Source organism: Leptidea sinapis, chromosome 25 (assembly GCF_905404315.1).
Source record: "Leptidea sinapis chromosome 25, ilLepSina1.1, whole genome shotgun sequence".
NCBI lineage: Eukaryota > Metazoa > Arthropoda > Insecta > Lepidoptera > Pieridae > Leptidea > Leptidea sinapis.
In genome coordinates this window covers 4,635,660-4,656,860 of record NC_066289.1, presented here as the reverse complement: position 1 = coordinate 4,656,860, position 21,201 = coordinate 4,635,660, and the positions used below count along the sequence as shown (strand labels likewise).

General features: G+C 35.4%; 2 protein-coding genes across 3 annotated transcripts in view; one reads left to right on the top strand and one right to left on the bottom strand.

The window, feature by feature from the left end:
- LOC126972071 (nose resistant to fluoxetine protein 6-like) overlaps positions 1-11,231 on the bottom strand; it is a 35,721-nt gene extending 24,490 nt beyond the window's left edge. Inside the window, exons 1-2 of one of the 2 annotated variants that reach the window (XM_050818649.1) lie at positions 10,953-11,231; positions 4,280-4,416 (exon numbers count right to left, since the gene is read on the bottom strand). In XM_050818649.1, coding sequence (XP_050674606.1) covers positions 4,280-4,416; positions 10,953-11,016 — 201 coding nt within the window. In that variant the 5' untranslated portion in view covers positions 11,017-11,231. The remainder of the gene's footprint in view (positions 1-4,279; positions 4,417-10,952) is intronic. The other variant, XM_050818648.1, reaches the window with a different exon arrangement.
- LOC126972073 (O-acyltransferase like protein-like) overlaps positions 1-21,201 on the top strand; it is a 283,177-nt gene that overhangs the window by 64,917 nt on the left and 197,059 nt on the right. The gene's annotated exons all lie outside the window — the stretch shown is intronic.

Here is a 21,201-nt window from a genome sequence, read left to right as displayed (position 1 = left end):
GATTGACAGATGATAGCTATAATCATGTAATAAACGGAGATAGCTGATATGCACTACGTTTTAAGCAACTGTTCGCTTTCAAACTTAGCCGGATTATACTTTGTCGCCAATCGCCATACTGTAATTACTACTATTTCAAACTTTGTCAAATCGCTGCACGTTTCATAATAAACTAAAGGAGGATGGCGAGAATGGACCCACATAATTTAAAAATTAAGGAAGCATCGTACAAGTACAAGTTTATATTATTTATAAACATAAGTTTATAAGATGTTTATACAAAAATTATTGAGACGCTAAGATATGGGAGTCAAAAGATATAAATTATTACAATTTCTTAAAGAATAGGTCATCTTTCACTATCGGAACGCTTTGCGCAATTGATAATTGACATCTACACTTTTTGACGTGACAAGTCATTTTTAACCGACTTCAAAAAAGGAGGAGGTTCTCAATTCATCGTTTTTTTTTTATTTTATTTTTATTTTGTTACCTCAAAACTTTCGACTGTGTGAACCGATTTTGATAATTCTTTTTATTTGAAAACTTTCGCTTCCCGAATGGTCCCATTGTAATTTGGTCCTGATCTGACAGCGGAATCCATGTGAAAACTTTTTATTAGTTTTGTTACGTTCTACAATTATTAATAAGGTTCCATGATGTACCTACGCCACTTATTTCAGTGGGTCCCAAAATACATGCATTCTCGCCATCCTCCTTTCAATTTTTTCTTAGGCAATCCTGCCTCTTATTACGTATTTACCTCCTCTTTGTTTATAGACAGAAAGAAACACTAACTTAGACTTTTGTGCATTTTTTCTTACAGTTCTACTACAATCTATGCAATATTTAAGTTAAATTAATTACTTTGCGCACTTCCTACGCCGTTAATGTTACATCTGATGTCCTAAAATATTACGCCTTGTACTGTTTTAGCAGCAAAGTTTTGTTTATAAACATAAAATCTTTATTTGCCTTTTTTTATGAAAATAAGGGACGAGACGAGCAGTACGTTCAGCTGATGGTAATTGATGCGCCCTGTCCATTACAATGCAGTGCCGCTCAGGATTCTTGAAAAACCCCAAAAATTCTGAGCGGCACTACAACTGCGCTTGTCACCTTAAAACATAAGATGTTAAGTCTCATTTGCCCACTAATTTCACAAGCTACGGCGCCCTTCAGACAGAAACACAGTAATGCTTACACGTTACTGCTTCATGGCAGAAATAGGCGCCGTTGTGGTACCCATAATCTAGCCGGCATTCTGTGCAAAGGAGCCTCCCACTGGTGATTATTTATTTATTAGCCATATTACGTAAGCTTTTTCTTCTTTTAATAAAAGCTTATGTCCATAAAGGTACAATCTATGTATTGGTAACAAACTTCTCGCTAAGAACATCTTAAAACGAACTCGTATAGATTACCTAAGTTTTAGCAATAGTCAACATATTATGAGGGGATTGTCCGTGGACCTTCATAGTTGCTTCACTTACTGTTACCTAACAGCTTGTTAACACCAACATAATGCAGCCGTCAACCTTCACCTGGTCACCGGGTACTGGTTCAAACACCTTTCAACTTATACGTAGGTACGGCGAGATCCAGATATAAAAAAGTGAAAGAGAAGGGAAACTTTTCGCGCGCTTTTGTACGCTGTGTATGGTTGAGGCCTAATGCAAATGTATTTTATTTAACTATTATTACATCGTCTCAAACTATTTCGTCTGTGTGTTGCATGTCGCGTGACGTTCGGGCGGCGCCTATAGTTCGCAGCAGCTGACCGTGTTAGTGTATAGACTATTACTCATTTCATTGGAGACTTAGTCGTTATTAGTCTACCTTTATTAATTCCCATTATCATTCCAATTTTCCAAGTATAAAATTACGATTGATAAAGCTATTTGTATACCCTGAATGGAATATTATTCCAAAAATTCTTAGTTAAATGTCTATAATGTGAAAAAAAATTTCACTCTTACCGTGGTTTCATAAAACCACAAAATCCTTTTTTTCTTTATCCTCCTTTATTAAATTGACTTTATTCACGATCTTTCATCATCAGATCTTGATCTTCTTCTGGTCTTTTCCCATCTTTATTTCGGGTATTCCTAATCATTTTTTCCAAACATAACTTTCCTGGGTCGTCCATGTAACAAAACAATCTGGGTCCTGGTTGTGATCAAACACTCTCCTGGTCATGTGATCTACCGGTCTTCTCATAACAGCAACTTACCATCAGTCTTGCTGCTGCGAATTTATCCTGGATCAGTCGTAAATATGATCATCATCATAATATCTGATATTTTCAAAGGCATAAAAGGCATTTATATTCTCAAAATTGATTCCTTTAGAATTGTTTTTAATGTCATTTCTAAATATACTAGACACTACTACCGCTTCGGAAACAAATGGCACTCTGAGAGAGAAGAAGCATTTGAACTAATCTGGGAGCTATAAAGCTTTCAATGGAAATTAATAATTAAATACAGTTCAATTGAGAATATCCTTCTGTTTTTGAAGTCGGTTAAAATGACAGAAATCTGATTCCTTTTAACATTTGAGGAAGTGACCTGCTAAGACTGCCAAACTTAGAAGAGTTATTTGAACTTTCCCAGATGACTTTTTTTTGTTTTCGTAAAATGATAAGAGGGAATCTTATAGAACCGTTTCAGAGTCCACTCGGATCGTCTGCCATGCTTCGAGTTACAGACCACGTGATTAGACGATTTATGCTAGTAGAGTGAACTTCAAATGTCACGAGGGGCTGCTGAAAACCAGTGTTGTGTTGGTATCTTGTACACTGACCAACGATGTGCTGAGTCAGCTCCTTTTAGCAGGGAATCACGCTCACACTGTTAATAATATTGTTATTAATAATATAAATAATATTTATAATAATATTGTTATTATAAATATTATTAATAACACTGTTATTAATAATTTCTTCTAATATTTGTTACATATTTAATTTAGTATTATAAAATTTTAATTAATATTGTAAATTGTTGTATTTTTATTGCTAGTAAAGTGTTTCTATTTCTATAATTTTAGTTGTGTACTAGTATGATGGATTGCGTGCGCGGTCGACCCAAATAAATCACGATTTTATTTACACTATCATAATATTTTGCAGATCATTTTTAATAATTACTTATTTATCTGCACATGATATTCGTGAGTACAATGTAACTAATTGACCAATGAATAAATTAAGTTGCATTTCGTTAGTAATTTGGAATATAATATTAATCGGAAGCCGATATGAGCATTCGTTATTGGGTATAATTAATTATAACATAGTTCAAGTACAATTTAATAATGTAATTATTATGACAGGCACTCACGATGTAAAATATCGCTTTCAGAAAATAATATTTTATTAAGTGTACTTACCTAATATAATTCGAGATGAGATAAGATTAAAATCATACATTTTGTTTTCGAATAAGCAATTGCGTAATATAATACAAATTAAACGTGATCACAAAATACATTAAGGTGAAAAACAGATAGTAGCCGATTCTCAGACCTACTGAATATGCATAAAAAACTTGGTAAAAATCAGTATAGACGTTTCGGAGGAGTAAGGTAACTAACATTATGACACGAGAATTTTATATATACGATTACTGACTAAATGAATGCTTATTTTGACTCTCAAACAAACAGAGAAATGAGTTCTTTGTTGTTTCAGAAGAGTGTGGGCGATAGTGATCTCACACCACAAGTTAACCCGTACGTTCGTTTATCTTCTTCTGCCTTAAAAAATCAGGATTTTTACTTTGTTGTCGTTTAGGTCCAAGAGGTCTACTCTGGTAATACTTAGTTCATAATAATAACAACATTTATAGTACCTAATGCCACCTTTATCATATTATATACAGTTACGTACAGATTATACCATGATTTAATATTTATTATTATTACAATTATTTATTTATTTTTATTTTATTACACTACTTACTTTGATACCTACGCAAATTAATTTGCAATCGGAAGACTACACGAACTTTCTACTTCAAATGTCACGAGGGGCTGCTGAAAACCAGTGTTGTGTTGGTGTCTTCTGCACTGACACAACAATATACTGAGTCAGCTCCTTTTAGCAGGGAATCACGTTCACACTGTTATTTTTATTTATTTATTTTTAATTTTTTATAATATTTGTTACGTTATTCAATTTAGAATTTTAAGATTTTAATTAATATTGTAAACTATTGTGTTTTTGTGTGAGTGTTTTTTTAATGCTAATAAAGTGTTTCTATTCTATTCAACGTACCTGAAGAAGTTGGTACACTGGTGAAGGTGACCTGGCCAACAGCACAGCATCCACCACGCAATACTTATCATTGGGCTGCTGACACTTGGACCAGTCATCCAGGTCATACAAAGGCGGTAGTCGCGCAAAATCCGTATCTGTAAGAATATAATAAAATTAATTAATATAAATTTTACATTTAACTGTGAGCAAAGAGGCTGTCAATACTACGTAATAAGATTTGACATAAGTTTGAAATAGAAATTACTTTATAGCGACGAAGTATAATTCGGCTAAATTTGGAAGCGAACAGTTGCTTAAAACGTAATGGATTTCATCTATCTCCGTATTTTACAAGATTATAGCCGTCATACAATCGAGTGAATCCCTTTTTTCTTAGAGAGTTTCGCTAGGCTGATCGACCTGCGGGTCTACCATGAACTCTTATTGCGATTCATTTGACGGCCTAAAATGAACTGCTTTGCTATTTCATACTACGTCGTCATTTAAGTGATTGAATTTAGATTGACTTCAAATCAAGCAGGAAATTGAATCGCAAACTGATTTAGTTCGTTCAATCATTCGTACCATGAGGTAATATTTCAACCTAAACTGTATAGCTTATGTGTCAAACTGAGCGATTCAAAAAAAGTTTCTATTTCCTTAGATGAAAGTGAATCATGTTGTTAATAACTTAAAGAAAATATTGATAACATGTATGTTATCAATATTTTCTTTAAGTCTGTAGAAAACGAAAATTTTATTGATGAAAGATGAGATGAGAATACTTTATTGAACTTTTTTGTAAATCAAAATATTGAAAATAAATACCGAAAGAGAATTTACTAAAGACGCTGTAATGGCCCGGGCTATAGCCTGTTCGCAAGAACGATTTAAAAAATATATACTATGTGCTCCTGTCAAATCAAAAATCAATGGAGGTGCGTTCATGACTCGTTATTTTTATGAAAACACCTAAGCAAACATTTAATTTGTAATTCAAAGAACTATATTATAAATAATATTTATATTACTATTATTTAATACGTACAAAAAAGAGCCTAATGGTTTATAATTTGACGCTATAAAGCGTAATTTTAAAATGTATATTCAGTATTTTCTACGCAAAAAAACCGCTAAAATAATATAATTTTAGGTTTCAAAACGCAACGCATATCGTTCGAGTAAGAGAGACAAACTTATGCAACGACTGTAGAGCGTCATCTCTTTCTCAAGCCGCGGACCACAGACAAATTATTAATTTCGTTAATTCTTCATAAGCGATCCAAACGCCATTCAGTAAAAGGCACTTCATGGTACGAATTTTAGGTTTCGATTCAGTTTAGGTACTTTAACTGAACTTCATCGGAATCGCATCACTAAATAAAAGTTGATGGTAGGCCTTCAGAGGTCGAAATTCGACCATAATTTATTTATTTTTATAAGTTTGAAGTTTATTATTATACATATATATTTGTCAAAGTCAACTATGTGTGTGTATGTTGTGTGTCATTCAAATATAAGTGTGTGTAATGTTTACTTGAATTAATTTAATGTATTTGTAAGGCTATCGTTGTTAGTACAGAGTCGCATCCTTAAGTTCTTCGGACAAGTCTCCCGGCGCGAGAGTGAGTCCATTGAGCGCCTTGTCGTGCAGAGCAAAGTGGAGGACACCAGAGGGCGAGGAAGGTCACCCATGCAATGGACCGACCAAATTAAGTCTGCTGTGGGTGGTCCATTGAACGAGTGTACCAGGCTGTCGGCCAGCAGGGCAAAGTGGCGAATGTTCGTGGAATCACATCTGCCCCAAAAGATGTGAATTCGTGATGACCACGACCGCTCTGTCAAGAGTGTCACGAAGAACAAGGAGGATTTATAAGGCATTTTATATAAGAAAAATAGTTTTAGCACTTCTTTACCATATAAACTTTAACTGTGTTGAATTTCACATGCACGGATGCATGTGAAATTCGAGCACGATTTTTTAAAAAAATATTTTTCTCTTTACGTAGGTATTATATAGATGATATTCTTGTACACATTTACAACATAAAGCTTAAAGAAAAGCTACTTTTAAGACAAACTAAATAAAAAAATTAGGAGTATGTTGTTTTTTTCAAAAATATTTTGAAGATATGCCAAAATTAGCAGAAGTATTACTTAATAGAATTACTTAATGACCTCTTCCTGAGTTAAAAATACTTAAGTCTCTATCTTATACTTAAAATTAGAATGAGAGCAAATCTAAGAAAATGACGGTATCATTATTTTTATATTAGTTATTTTAAAATAATTTCTTTTTCACTTTGTGATAATATTTATTGATGTAGTGAAAAGTTTTAGTAAAGATGTCTACTTTAGTGTTTTTTCTTTCGAATTCTTTGTTTAATTGGGTATCGATTCCTGCATTATTTCAAATAATAATATAGTGAAACGTATTATATCCAAAACACATCTGTTAGCAGACCACATAACGAGAAATACAAAGAAAAATGATTTTGTAACGTTAAGAATCTTTACGTCAGTTGGCATTCCATCCATCTTTTGTCTTAGGCTGCACAATGTATTTGTGCCATATGGCCATATGCCATTATCAAATTAATAAAATATTTTATCAATTCAAAGACGTGACATAAACTTACGCTTTCTATATTGTGTGATCTTTATGTGTATTGCGTATTCATTTAAATAATTTTTACATTCGTTAATTTTATATTATACTAGCTGACCCGACAGACGTTGTTCTGTACATAATAAATAAAATACTGATCTTTTATGAATTTGTCACTAATATTGCATAGCATCAAGAATTATTTCGTAAAATATGCTCCCTGTTGTTATAATGAAATTGTTTCACAGCAGAACTGTCAAACCGTGCGTCAGTAAATTCTCTCACAGAAAATATGTCCATGGAAAACAAATATTGGAATTAAAAATGATTATGGGTCTCAAATCGAAATAAAAACTATCCTATCTCTCAAGTTGGACTAAACTGCACTCGATGAAGTAATCCCCATTAAAATCCGTTCATTAGTTTAGGAGTCCATTGAGGACAAACAACGTGTCACGTAATTTATATATATTAAGATTATAATATACGCATATTAATATGCAGGAAGGTTTTTGTAGAGGAATACCGCAAATGCGCTGGAAGAGCAAGAGCTGGGCGAAACGGATCCATTTTGCCCATGATATATAGCTTAAAATGGCCTACACTATTATGGTAGAGAAAGGCTAAAAAGAAGGAGAAAATATAATTTATTAATAAGACAGGAAGGATTTTTTCTTATGACAATAATGGACGAGACGAGCAGGACGTTTTGCTGATGGTAATTGATACGCCTTGCTCATAACAATGAAGGACCGCTCAGGATTCTTGAAAACCCATTAAGTAATGAGCGGCACCATAATTACGCTCGTCACCTTGACACATAGGATGTTAAGTCTCATTTGACCAGTAATTTTATTAGCTTCGGCGCCATTGTGGTACCCATAATCTAGTCGCCATCCTGTGCAAAGGACTCTCCCACTGGTGGATATAATGTGATAGAAGAATAAGAAACGAAAGAATAAGGTCCGAAGCACCCGCAACCGGCAAGGATGTATGAAAAGAGTAATGAATGTAGAGGAAGCACGTAATGTTTGTAAGGATAGAAGCAAATGGCATTCTATTGTCTCTGCCTACCCCGACGTGAACAAGGCGTGAGTGTATCTATGTATGTATGTAAGAATAAGAAACACTGCTATACGATCAAGGGTGGACGTTCTAAAGTAAAGCTACTTCTTTCATAAACGGCGTTTCATTCTCGCTGATAAACGGCGGAGATATGAGTAGCAAACATACTAAAGAAATTGAATTTTAATTTACCAAATTTAGAGATAAAATGTCATATAAATTCACAAGTAGAATTTGAGACAAAAAGACTTGAATATAAGGCATAAAAGGCATTTATTTTCTCAAAATTGATTCCTTTGGAATTCTTTTTGATGTCATTTCTAATATACTAGACACTAACTGCTACCGCTTTGGAAACAAATGACGCTCTGAGTTAGAAGAGGCGGTGAAAGAAACTAGCAAGCAATTTTGTCCTGTCATTGTTATAAAATAATCTAATCCCAGGCTGTCCGATCACTTAAATATTCAGTAAAGGATCTGGTGGTGGGACAATTTTACCTTGCCTCCAGCACAACTTAATCTAGTAGACTTATCACTGAATTATAACGCCTTACAATATTTGTCATTTTCCCAATTGTTACCGATTTGACGGCATAATAATCTAATGCCGGATCATAGTCGAATGCAGCTCGTTCCCGAATCGCACTGCGTCTGCGGAATCGCTCAATTTCATTATGTCGTGCTCGCTGTTCTCTGTTCATTATCACTCACTAAAGAACGCAATTCTGACATAGCAATACGACTATTTTCTTGATCTGTCTCTCTCTGGACATCATAGCGGTTAGCAGGTGAGGTAGCTCTTCCCACATTTGATTGACTGCGACGACCTAAGTCAGATCGTCTTCTCTTTGGCATCGTTAATTGTAATTAATCAAAGTGAGAAAAGTTCTCACTCACTTAGCAGTAAAATGTCACTAACCCAAAGGATAGCCGAAGTAAAGAAAGTTCTCGCACACGTAGCGGTAATCGTCACTCACTCATTGTCTAAGGTATAGAGGATGGATCGACATATTGGTTGTAAAATGCCAAATATTAAGGTTAGGTTCAGTAATTTTATTTGTGACAAAATATAAGATTTATCAATGTACATAAAGATAATCTGATAGTTAACAACTGTAGTTAATCTTCCAACTATGGTTAGCTAAAATTGAGTTTATTTTTTACCTCCTGAGAGATAGAAAGATATATAGATTCTAATTAGTTTTTTATTTTAAACTATTCTTTCAATTTGATTTCTGTACGACGGGGGACACATCAAAAGATAAACAAAATTTTTATTTATATTTATTTTTTTCTGAGAATTTTCATATTTATTCACCTTTTAAACTTACCAAAACGTTCGTCATTCGAAGTCCAAAAATATCATGTTCTACCGAAATTATATCGCATGTCTTTGATGTAGTAATTCTAACAGAGAATTGGTTAAACAATAGTAGGGCAAGATCCCAGGGCCCCTAGACGTTACTTTTTTTCTAAATTCTACCCATAATGTAGCCGGCGTCCTGTGCAAAGGAGCCTCCCACTGGTTTCTGGTCCCACCTTACACGCTGCTACCAAAAGCCATAAACTCGGCGCTTCTGTTTGTTAACACAACATATTTTATCTGGTATTCAAAAAGATTAATAGTTATGCAACAAACAAAATATAAAATTCACCTAAATTACTTTCAAGCCGTCCCATCTGTGTCAAGAAAAGGCTAAGTATAGAAAGAACAGACATCCTTCAAGACGTCACATTTACTTGAAAATGTACACAAGTATCAAGTACCGCTGACAATGTTAATACTTTCATTGATTAGACCTTTGTGCCCTAGCCAGGACCACGAGGATAATAAATTAAATAAAGGCCTACATTTGATAAAAGAAACACTTATAAAGGATTAAAACGCGTGTAATTGTAACGGTTTTACATTAGATTTTGGCGTAAAAGTTACATTTTTATTTTAGTTAACCCGATGTTTCAAGACCTTTCCAGATCTCGTTTACAGGGGAACTGCGGATGAAATCATTTTCATCGCTACCGTCACAATTACACGCGTTTTAATCATTTAAAAGTGTTTTATTTAAATGTGTAACACTCGCGTTAATTAAAGAAAATACTATGATAAAAGAAGAAATCCAGCCAAATTGTAAGTACATTTGATGGTAAATATAAAAAATTGCCTAAAATGGAACATTAATATTGTTGTTAACAACTCTTAGCTTACATTCTATTTATTTAATTTATAAGGACTTAAAAATGTAAACACAATTTTCACAGTACTTTATAGACCAAAGCATTTGGGCTGATGTTTAGAACTGGCAGTCTAATTAGGCCGTAGTATGTGCTAGGGCTGTCAAAATATCATCGGCCCCATTGTATAAAATTTTTAATTATAGTTTTCATCAAAAAGTTTAATTTTACGAATTATGTACCTAACTTAATTTATTTATTATTATTATCTTACAGCTGTTATTGAATAAGGTAAATAATAAGTAGTAATAAATTGCTTTCCCCTTTTTTTCAGTCTCGGCCAAATATGAATGAGATGTAATTTGGTTCGATTCGAAATTACGCCTGAATGAATTTTAAATGATAGAATTAAAATTTAATACCGCATCAAAAAAATTGCAAAAGTTGTAAACAACTTACTAAAAATGAGTTTGCTTTTTTTGCAAATATCTCAAAATCTAATGAAAATTTTTGATGTCATATAAATATTAAGGAAAAGGAAGAAATTTCCTAAAAACCCCCTAATTCGCGGAACTCTAAGACCAATATTTTAATTTTCCCAGAAGGGTGAAAATACTGCCGAAAGCGGGTACTCTAGCTTACGCAATCCTCTTCTATTTCAGGCATTCTGACAATATTTATTCCCGTTACGGTCACGCCGTTTTATCTTGTAGAAATAAGGCATTATCGAGGTGGTAGTACTTCGTAAAATGCATAACTTAACATATTTTATCAGTTTCTATTTCTGACCTATAAATGAAGCTTTACTTTGACACACTAAAAAAACAAAAATTAATTAACACTTACCATTTAACTCTATGATACTTCCAAAAGCAATATGAATTACAATCAGTATTATAAAACACTTCATTTTGAATATGAACTTAAAGCACTAACAATTAAAACATTTTTTATTCAAATTACTTGAATAATAATTTGGAAATTTTATTTTCTTTCGGCAATGTCCAATCCGGTTTTTAAAGAACACAAATTAATATTCAGAAAATGATGATTTTAACAGTTTGTAATTTCAAACTTTAACGAAATATATACCGATGTATTGAACAATATAAACACACGCGTGTTTGACCATCAAGATTAGTACTGTGGTTATTGAGAGCCGAATTACGGCGTCGATTTCGTAAACATTACGTTGATACATCAGTGTACACGCCACACGGTAGAGGTCGCTTCCATTCTAAGACTTACGACACTATTGCGATATGGTTTTCGGAATATTTTTGGTGATCTCGCAATAAATAATATTTAAGGCGTGTGGTATTGTTATTTCGAAATTAAGTTTACTTACTCATTGCCAACTTGATCCATTTTGTCGGTTCGAGACTGTTCCTAAGAAATATGTTCTATTAGCTTACTGGATTCCATTACTGAATTGGTTGTATGGAGGGCGTTGCCACCTCGTGCCTACACCCTCGTATATGAAACGCTTACTCCCCTTGATACTATTTTGTACGTTTATATTGTTATTACTTCATAGTATATAATTTATTCAAACAAAACAAATCTTATAACTATATTTACAATAAATACTATGACTGCATAAAATTAAAACTATCATTACGTGGAAGCGTACCAAGAAGACTGGCAGCATTACCGCGTTGAATAGCTAGGGTGATCCGTTGACCGAAATAGCTGCCAGCGCTTGGGGTTTCCAGTAGCCTTATTGAGGCCCGAAGATAGTACACGCATAAGTTGTGAATAGGATAAATATCGAACTTCGTCTCATTATCGTTATCTTTGCCATACTGCTTATATTGCTTCAGTGGCATTAAAAGTAAACATTTTGAGTTTTTTTTGGTTTCGTAACTTAAAGCTAGTGTTTGGACATCACAAACATGCCATTTGATGCTAATTCAGTGGCGAGAGCCGTCGCTCTTATCGACGAACGGTTTAGTCAGCGTTACGTGGCGCGGAAGCTTGGTGTCGCACGTACCACCTTAAGGGATGCAGTGAAACGGTTTCGGGAAACTGGCTCTTATGAGCGAAGACCAGGAAAGGGCCGAAAAAGATGCACCTCCGCTCGTGACGACCGATTTCTTGTGACCAATGTTCTAAGAAATCGGTTCACTACAGCTGTTGAGGCACGAAACCAACTTCGTGAGGTTCGTGATGTTCAAGTGAGTGAAAGAACAGTGAGAAGAAGACTAGGAGAGAATGCCCTTGGAGCTTTTCGACCATCTCGAGTGCCACAATTGCTCGTAGGCCACCGGAGAGAAAGACTTCGTTTTTCCCGAGAGCACGCCGAATGGAACAATGGAAGAATGTTATGTTTACTAACGAGACAAGAATATGCTTGCACGGTCCTGACGGTCGCCAAATGAAAGGTTTGCACCATGTACTGTTGTGGAAACAGTAGGTTACCAAGGTGGCTCTATCATGATATGGGGCGGCATTACTTACGAAGCACGCACCGACTTGGTTATCTTCGAAAGAGGTGGAATAAATGCTCAGAGGTATGTAACTGAGGTGTTGGAACCTCATGAAATGCCATTTGCTCCATTTATTGGCGAAGATTTTTTATTAATGCAGGACAACGCTCGCCCCCACGTTGCTAGAGTTGTTACCGTGTACCTGGATACCGTCGGCATTCGAAAATTAACATGGCCATCCCGGAGCCCAGATTTAAATCCTATTGAACACTTATGGGACAATTTAAAAAGACGTGTTCGAAGCCGCATACCAGCTCCAACCAGCATAGATGAATTAAAACAATCCGTGATTGAGGAGTGACAGAACATTCCACAACAACAGATCAAAGATGTCATCGATAGCATGCCAAACCGTTTGATGGAAGTCATGAGGGCTAGAGGTGGAAATTACATGCACTATTAGAATTCATTTATTCAGCAGATTTTTTATTTTTAAGCCATTTCATCACATTTATTAATTTACGGTCAAAGTGTTTTTCAGACTTTTTTATAAATAAACGTAATAATTAAAAACAATATTATCTTTCTTTTTACTTCAATATACCTACGTTATAAAATAACATTCACAAGTAAGTCCACAATTCTTTTTTAACCAAAATCGTAAAAAATCAAGTTGGGCGGTTAATTGTGCCGCTGAGTGTATTTTGAACATTCTCCGCGTCTCTGGGCCCCACGGCCCTCTGTTAAAAAGTTAAGTTGACTCATTTTGTGTTTCAGTGTATCTCGTCATAGCCCCGAAATGCTGCGACCAGTGTTCCTCTGGCTCACATGCAACCCGCAGCTGCTCACGCAGAGCACTAGACCTTGGCAACTATTGCTTAGTCTACTCGACTCCAATGGCCACAAATAATAAGTTCATGGTTCTATTTAATATGTCATTAATTTGTTTAATTTCTATTTAATTAATCATTCTTTCTGCTATAAATATTTCATATTACCTACATATTTACTGTCGTCCATTACAAATCATACCTTATTCGTCTGTCTTCCTGTCTGAATAGTATATATTCCGGGTCGGAAGTGTACGACCCTAATTACATACATATATGATATTTATATATTACATAGTACCAAATAAATTTTATTTCTATAAATATTATCAATTCATTAGTTTGTATGTGTGTTTCCCAGTCACTAACAAAGAGCTGAAGGACCAAATTAGTTTTAGTACACAAAATGTAGCTTGTACATTTTTTATCGGCAAATAAATTTACTCAGATTAATTAATGTTTTAAATTCTAATCCACACACTTGCAATCGTGACCACAAGCTAGTACATTGTAGTGGGCAGGGCGTATCAATTATCATCTGCTGAACGTCCTGCTCATCTCGTCCCATATTTTCATTAAAAAAAATTCATCTACAGGGCGGTTTTCAAGGATCTTTTTGCCGCGTAAAATCAAACTAATTGATGAGCTTACCAGAACGATATGACATGGTACTTTTAAAAAGCGTTCATACCTTACTAACGCTGCCGGCAACGCTCCTGTGATTCCTTTGTTGTTTCAGGAGAATGCGGGCGGCGGTGATCACTTAACATCAGGTGACCTGTACACTCGTTTGTCGTCCTCTTCCATAAAAAATATCGATCAGGAGTTATTATTTTCAACCGCTAATGTTAAATCTCTGAATCCACTATTCATATCTAAAGTACAAGAAAAAAGATAAAATAAAATATACCGACGAATTGAGAACCTCCTCCTTTTTTCCGTCCCTCCTTTTTGATATCGCTCTGGTGTAAGGTACGTCTGTAGCACACAGCCCAATATTGTTGAAAACATGTCGCGGAATTGTAAACTGCAAAGTTGCTTAATGACAAAACCATTCAAGAGGAGGTGAGCTTCGTCGATAAGAGTATGTTCCGTAGTCATTAGAGAACCGCTCAATCATTTAACGAAAATTAGAACATATCTTTTGTTGAAGTTATTCCTTCAGTTGTTACACTTCTTTCTTGTCTTTCAGAGCGCCATTTGTTACAAAGGTTATGGTAGTGATTGATTAACATAAAAAATAATTCTTAAGGAATCAATTTAAAAAAACAATTCTTCGTAAAAATTAGAGAACCCCTTCCTTTATTTCTTGCACTGTCTATCATCCTCGCCAACGTATGCATGAAGTTTCAAAGAATGGAATGAGCTTCCTTGCGCGGCCTCCTGAAACGCCTCGGACCCGATATGAGAGCTATGTAAAAACGCACAACTACTTTCTTATGTGACTCACTGCTTCTGTGATTCCTTTTGTGTTGCCTGGACAAACTAACCAACCATATGGTTGGTTAGTTTGCCCATTAAAACAATGGAAATACTTTTTAGGCATGAATTATCTTGCGCAAATTAAACACTGATTCATCATACTATAAAAATTCCATAAATTTAAAAATAATAATTAATAAATAAGCATTTAAATAACAAAATACCTTTGAGTAATTTTAAGGGGCGTTTAATGGGGATTCCTCTATAATATAGACAAAATTCAAGTTGAGTGCTATTTCAATTATAGGCGCAAATAAAATTCATAAGAAAGAATTTGCTTCTTTTATCTAGGTAGGTACATTAAAGAGTATATTTTTTAAATTATACTTATTTGAAACCTCATTAACAAAATATCACTTCAATACTGACATACATATTAATATCATATGGTACAAATGGCGGCCTTATCACTATATAGAGATCTCCTCCAGGCAACCATTCATATACAATGTAGCTGTACCTACAACCAATAATATCAATTGATACAAATGTCTAATATCCAACTTGTAACGTAGCATTATAGATCGTAGAAATAGTAATCGTGCATAATAACTGTAATAAGCGTATGCCGAAAGATTCGTTCTGACAAGAACATTTTATTTTATATAACGTAATATTAGCTCTGATGAGAACATTTTATTTTGTATAACGTAATATTAGGTCTGATAAGAACCATTTCATAATGCTGTACATCAACTCATAGAATCATACAGATCACCAGTAGTCATCTCAGTGAAGTTTCAAGCATCGAACTTTCTCTCGACGACCGCAGATATACTTACGTGATCAGTCATATGCTCCGCGTTACACAACCGCACAGCAAGGCCAAGCGTCCTCGAATGACGCGTCAGGACGCGGGCCGCGGGCGTCGATCGCTATTCATGCAATTTTAATCAATGTGCAACAACGTAGGTGCGGAATGCTGATTGACATCGTATGATCGAGGTTCGACGCGAGTTTACACAAACTGCGATAGCATTAGTTTTAGAGCGAGATAGAACATATAATATTATTCTCAATTCTTATTGAATGAAACGTTTTACTATTGGTTAAAAAGTAAGCTTTAGTATTGGTGTGTATTTTCTGAACTTGTAAATATTTTTAAGTAACGATTGTACTTGGGTAACTAGTTTTAAGGATTTTGTAAATATATCATGTAACTTTTAATAAATCATATATCTTCCACATATTCCTAACAGTCAAGCAGTTATTTTATTTAATCCCCAAACGCTCAGACTCTAAAACAATAAAAGAGAAAGCAATACATTAAAATGGTAAGAAAATGTCAAAAGATGGTGTCAAAAAATACACACATATAGGTACATATATAAGAATATATACTATAGTTAAATATAGATAAATATACATCTGAGTAAAAAAATACATAAGTAAATAAAAAATAGAAACAATAATTTACATTTCTGATGTAAAATTAATGTTGAATTATGTTGATGGATACAATGTATACAGATACTATCGTTGTGTTAAAAAAACCTGCAGTTATGAAATAAATTAAAAAAAATCTCACAATTATTGCGTTTCGGTTTAGTTCTAGTAAAATTACTGAGCTAAAGAGACTTAACATCTTATGTCAATCAAGAATCCTAACCGGCACTGTAGTGGACAGAAAAGGGGCAGAACGTATGTCTTACTTAGTACTTAGTCAGTACTTGTACCTACTAACGGCTATTCCCAATACTCAGACTATCTCCAGTTGTGGCCTACTTGAGATAAAACAATTGTAACTATCGTTGACTTTTCTGTCCCAATAGACTTATCGACGGTAACTCATCTTATCTGTACACGCTGTCTGTCAATGGGACGACGTATAGCGCAGGGATAGAAGTTTGTATGGAAATTGCAACAGTGAACTGGCGATAAGAATGACTTATCGGGTATATTGGGACAGCTTCAGATTATTGACAGCTAATTACTGACAGTAGAAGGTAGTAATTTATCTCTATCTGTAGATAGTATATTGGGAGCGGCCGTTAGTTTTATATATTACTTGTCACCAGTTGAACGACTTGCTCGTTTCGTAACATTTCCAATGACAAACAAATAAAATCAAAATAATTATGCTTACAACTACAATAAAGAAATCTAAAATACCTCAATATCGACTAACAACTTATAATACCTACGTGGTGAACATTAAGTCAGTTCTCTTTCCGTAAAATAAATGAGCTTTTAAAATTAGTCGTAACCTGTTTTCGTGTTAATTGCTTACGTAAGTAGATATGCACCGCCAAATCAGTAGGTTATCAAAATGGTGGTTGGCCTTCATAAGACAATATACTTACTGATTTTGCAACATGGTAATGTTAACGTCAAAGCTTTCTTCAAGATTGTACTGATAAATATTCACAATAGTAAGTCGCTTTGTATTACTATTATTAGTTAGTCGCTTGTAGTTAGTCTGGCCATAAATACTGTTACAATTAAGAATAAATAAAATATTACATTTGGATTTGGAATCTGTCATTTTCATATGATTGTTAATTGACTTTTCTCATTTTGGCACCAATACATCACAATGTATTGCAATATTTTGCAATGTTAAAAGCCGTCCGCCTTCAGTGATGGTTTGGTGGGGTATTAGCTATGAAGGAGTGACTGAGCCATACCTTTGTGAAAAAGGTATCAAAACATCGGCATAAGTGAATCAAGATACGATTTTTGAGAAGGTAGTGAAGCCTCTTACGAGGGCGGCACTGCAGATTTCGGGAATCAAGGAATGACACAACATAACTATTTAAAAATGTATTATTGCTTTTCGAAGTATTCTCCGCAAAATTTGACACATTTTTCCATACGATGGAACCAATCATTGAAGCAACCATTCCATTCGGAAGTCGGGGACTCCAAAATGGCCGTTTTGTAGGCGTCCACAGCTTCTTCAGGTGATGAAAATCTCTGACCACGCAATTTATTCTTTATTTTAGGGAAAGTATAGAAATCATTAGATAAGCCCTAAGGGCGGGGCTGTACGGCGGATGGTCTAATAATTCTATGTTTTCTTGCTCTAAAAACTCTTTAGTACTGTGCGCGGTGTGAGAACTCGCATTGTCGTGACGGAGGATGATGCGACGGTTGCAGTTCTCTTTACGGAGTTCAGAAACGACCTGTGGCAAACAAATGCTAGCATACCATTCTGCTTTAACCGTTCTTTGTCCCTCAAGGGGAATAGTCGCAACGAGACAAACGTGGCCACCATTTCTTTTGCAACACTCCGTGAACGAACAATTTTGTTGGCTTTAACTCATTTTCGAACACCCAAACTCGTGACTGGTTTTTTGTTTCGGGTTCGTACGCGTATATCCAGGATTCGTCACCTAATACGATATTGTATACAGCATTTGAGGAACCTGCGTGGAATCTTTCGAGATTTCTGACGCACCAAGTAACGCGAGCCGCTTTTTGCTCTTCACAGAGCAAATGCGGTATCCATCGGGAAAACAACTTTTTTACACCTAATTGTTCATGCAAGATTATTTGTATTTGACTCATGCCAATGTCTAAAGTTGATTGAATTTCGCGGTATGTCACATGTCGATCTTCCTCAATCAGCTTACGCACAGCATCAACGTTTTCTTTGGTGACTGCAGTTTTTGGACGACCTTGACGAGGATAGTCACTGAGCTTGACACGTCCACGTTGAAATTCAGCAAACCAGCGATAAATTCTGGTTTTGGATGGGGCTTCATCACCAAATGCAGAAATCATCCGGCCAACACACTGTTTTTGTGTTAAACCACTTCGAAAGTCATAATAAATCATCGCTCTAGAATTTTCTCGAGTCAATTCCATTTTCTCAACGACTATACATGTTTGACAAGACCGAGAATCTTTTTTTAAATAAATAAATAGTATTCGATTTTTAAAACCAAGGAGTTTTCAATTAAAAAGATTTTAATATGACAGGAACAGTGGAAATATTCCATTCCCGATACTTTTAGTGCAGCCTATGTAACAACACCATGTTCAATAACCAAGAATGGTCCTTACTGCAAGATCCGGCGCCGGGTCTTAGAATCGGTCTACGCAGCCTTGTTTGGAAACGAAGGTTTTGGACTTCATCAGAGCTAAAGACTGGCCGTCGTCTGGTCCCGATCTTAATCCGCTGGATTATGATTTATGGTTAGTTTTAGAGAGTACGGCTTGCCCTAAACGCCGTAATATATTTGGAGTCCCTAAAACAATCCGTACGATTGGCAGTGAAGAATTATCCCATGGAAAGAGTGCGTGCTTCTATTGACATCTGGCCTCAACGTTTAAAGGACTGCTATTTGCAATAGAAAATATTAGGTCATTACATATGAAATTGGCGTATTTCGTATTAAAGAATCACGATGTTCTCCTCTTTGGTAAGGAATTCCAAATTAAAATTTGTACAGCTATTTACTCATGTATTTGCGACGACCGTCATTCATTTGTTTTTTTCTTCTGTTTTTTCTGCTTGCGTCACTCATTTTACAAAATGGAAAACTTAAAGTATCGCATTATTTACGAGTACGAGTTCCGCCGTAGCACTAGTGCTGCGGAAACGACTCGAAGGGTGAATGATGTGATATGGCGGTCATGTTGCAAAAGAAAACACAGTTCGATTTGGTTCCAACGTTTTCGTTCTGGAAATTTCGACCTGCAGAACAAGCCCCGTGGACGGCCTGAGACCCAAGTTGATAATGAAGTATTGAAGGCTATTGTGGAAGCGGGTCCATCGCAAACCATGTCCAAGTTAGCTGCAGGCTGCGGTGATAAAACTGTTTTAATTCATTTGAAGCAAATTGGGAAGATTAAAAAGCTTGAAAAGTGGGTACCTCACGAATTGACTGAAGCAAACCGGCAAACGCGCGTCGACTGCTGCGTTACATTACTGAACCGGCACAATAATGAAGGTATTTTAAACCGAATCATTACCTGTGATGAAAAATGGATTCTTTACGATAGTCCGAAGCGCTCAGCGCAATGGTTAGATCCTGGCCAGCCAGCCAAATCCTGCCCCAAGCGAAAATTAACCCCAAAAAAGTTACTTGTAGGCGTTTGGTGGGCTAGTGCCGGTATTGTTCATTGCAGTTTTCTGAAATCTGGCCAGACTATTACGGCTGATGTCTATTGTCAGCAATTGCAAACCATGATGGAAAAGCTAGCGGCTAAACGACCTAGACTGGTCAATCGCTCCACGCCACTGCTACTTCACGATAACGCTAGACCACACACTGCACAACAGACGGCTACCAAATTAGGAGAGCTTCAATTGGAATGCCTAAGACATCCTCCGTACTCCCCGGACCTTGCTCCAACAGATTACCATTTTTTTCGAAATTTGGAAACTTCTTGCAAGGGAAAAAAATTAACTCTGATGGGGCAGTCCAAATGGCCTTCACAGATTTTATTGATTCCCGTCCGACTGGTTTTTTTAGTAAAGGGATTAATGAACTACCTATGATGGCAAAAGTGCATAGAAAACAATGGTTCATACTTTCATTAATTAAATATACTATATTTAAAAATATTCAACTTTTTGTTCCTCCCATACAAAACGCCAATTTCGTATGTAAGGACCTAATATTTTTTATCTTTGTTTCAGTATTTATGGCAAGACTAGGTAAAATTGTCATCTAACGCATTAGGCTTTGTTTAACGGGTGCCATCGGACTTTCAATCAATAAAACTACGAAAATATAATCTGCACCTATAAAAGAAGTCCCTTGAAATACAGCTCACAAGCTGAAATCCCCGATAATAAAATAAAGGATATTATTTTACCATATTAAGAGTGCCCAAAAAAGATTTGTTCGTTACCAGTGCTCCTTTGCACATAATGCCGGCTAGATTATGGGTACCACAACCAGGTAGTCATGTGTAAGCATTACTGTGAAGCGGTCTGAAGGGCTAGTGAAATTATAGCACTTAGCATCTTATGTCTCAAGGGGACGAGCGCAGTTGTAGTGCCGCTCAGAATTTTTGGGGTTTTTCAAGAATCCTGAGAGGAATTACCATCAGCTGAACGTCCTGCTCGTCTCGTCGATTTCCCTGTCCCTTCGTTATTTTCATAAAAATAACTACAATATCGAAAAGGATGACGTATTCTATTCAACTTCGAATCCCGCTGCATTCAATTCCATTTTTTGTCCTTGAGCATTAAGCTCATGTCATCAGACCTGTGTTATCTGGTTTAAATAGCAAATGGACTGACACTGTCCTTAATTGCTTAAAAAAATATACTTTGCATCAAATAAAGCTAATGAGAAGCAATATGTTGATAAACGAAACAAAGGATCTAGAGTTAACTACCGTATTATAAAATAGAATATTGTAGACTTCTCTATTTCGTGTGGGTGTACTTTATTT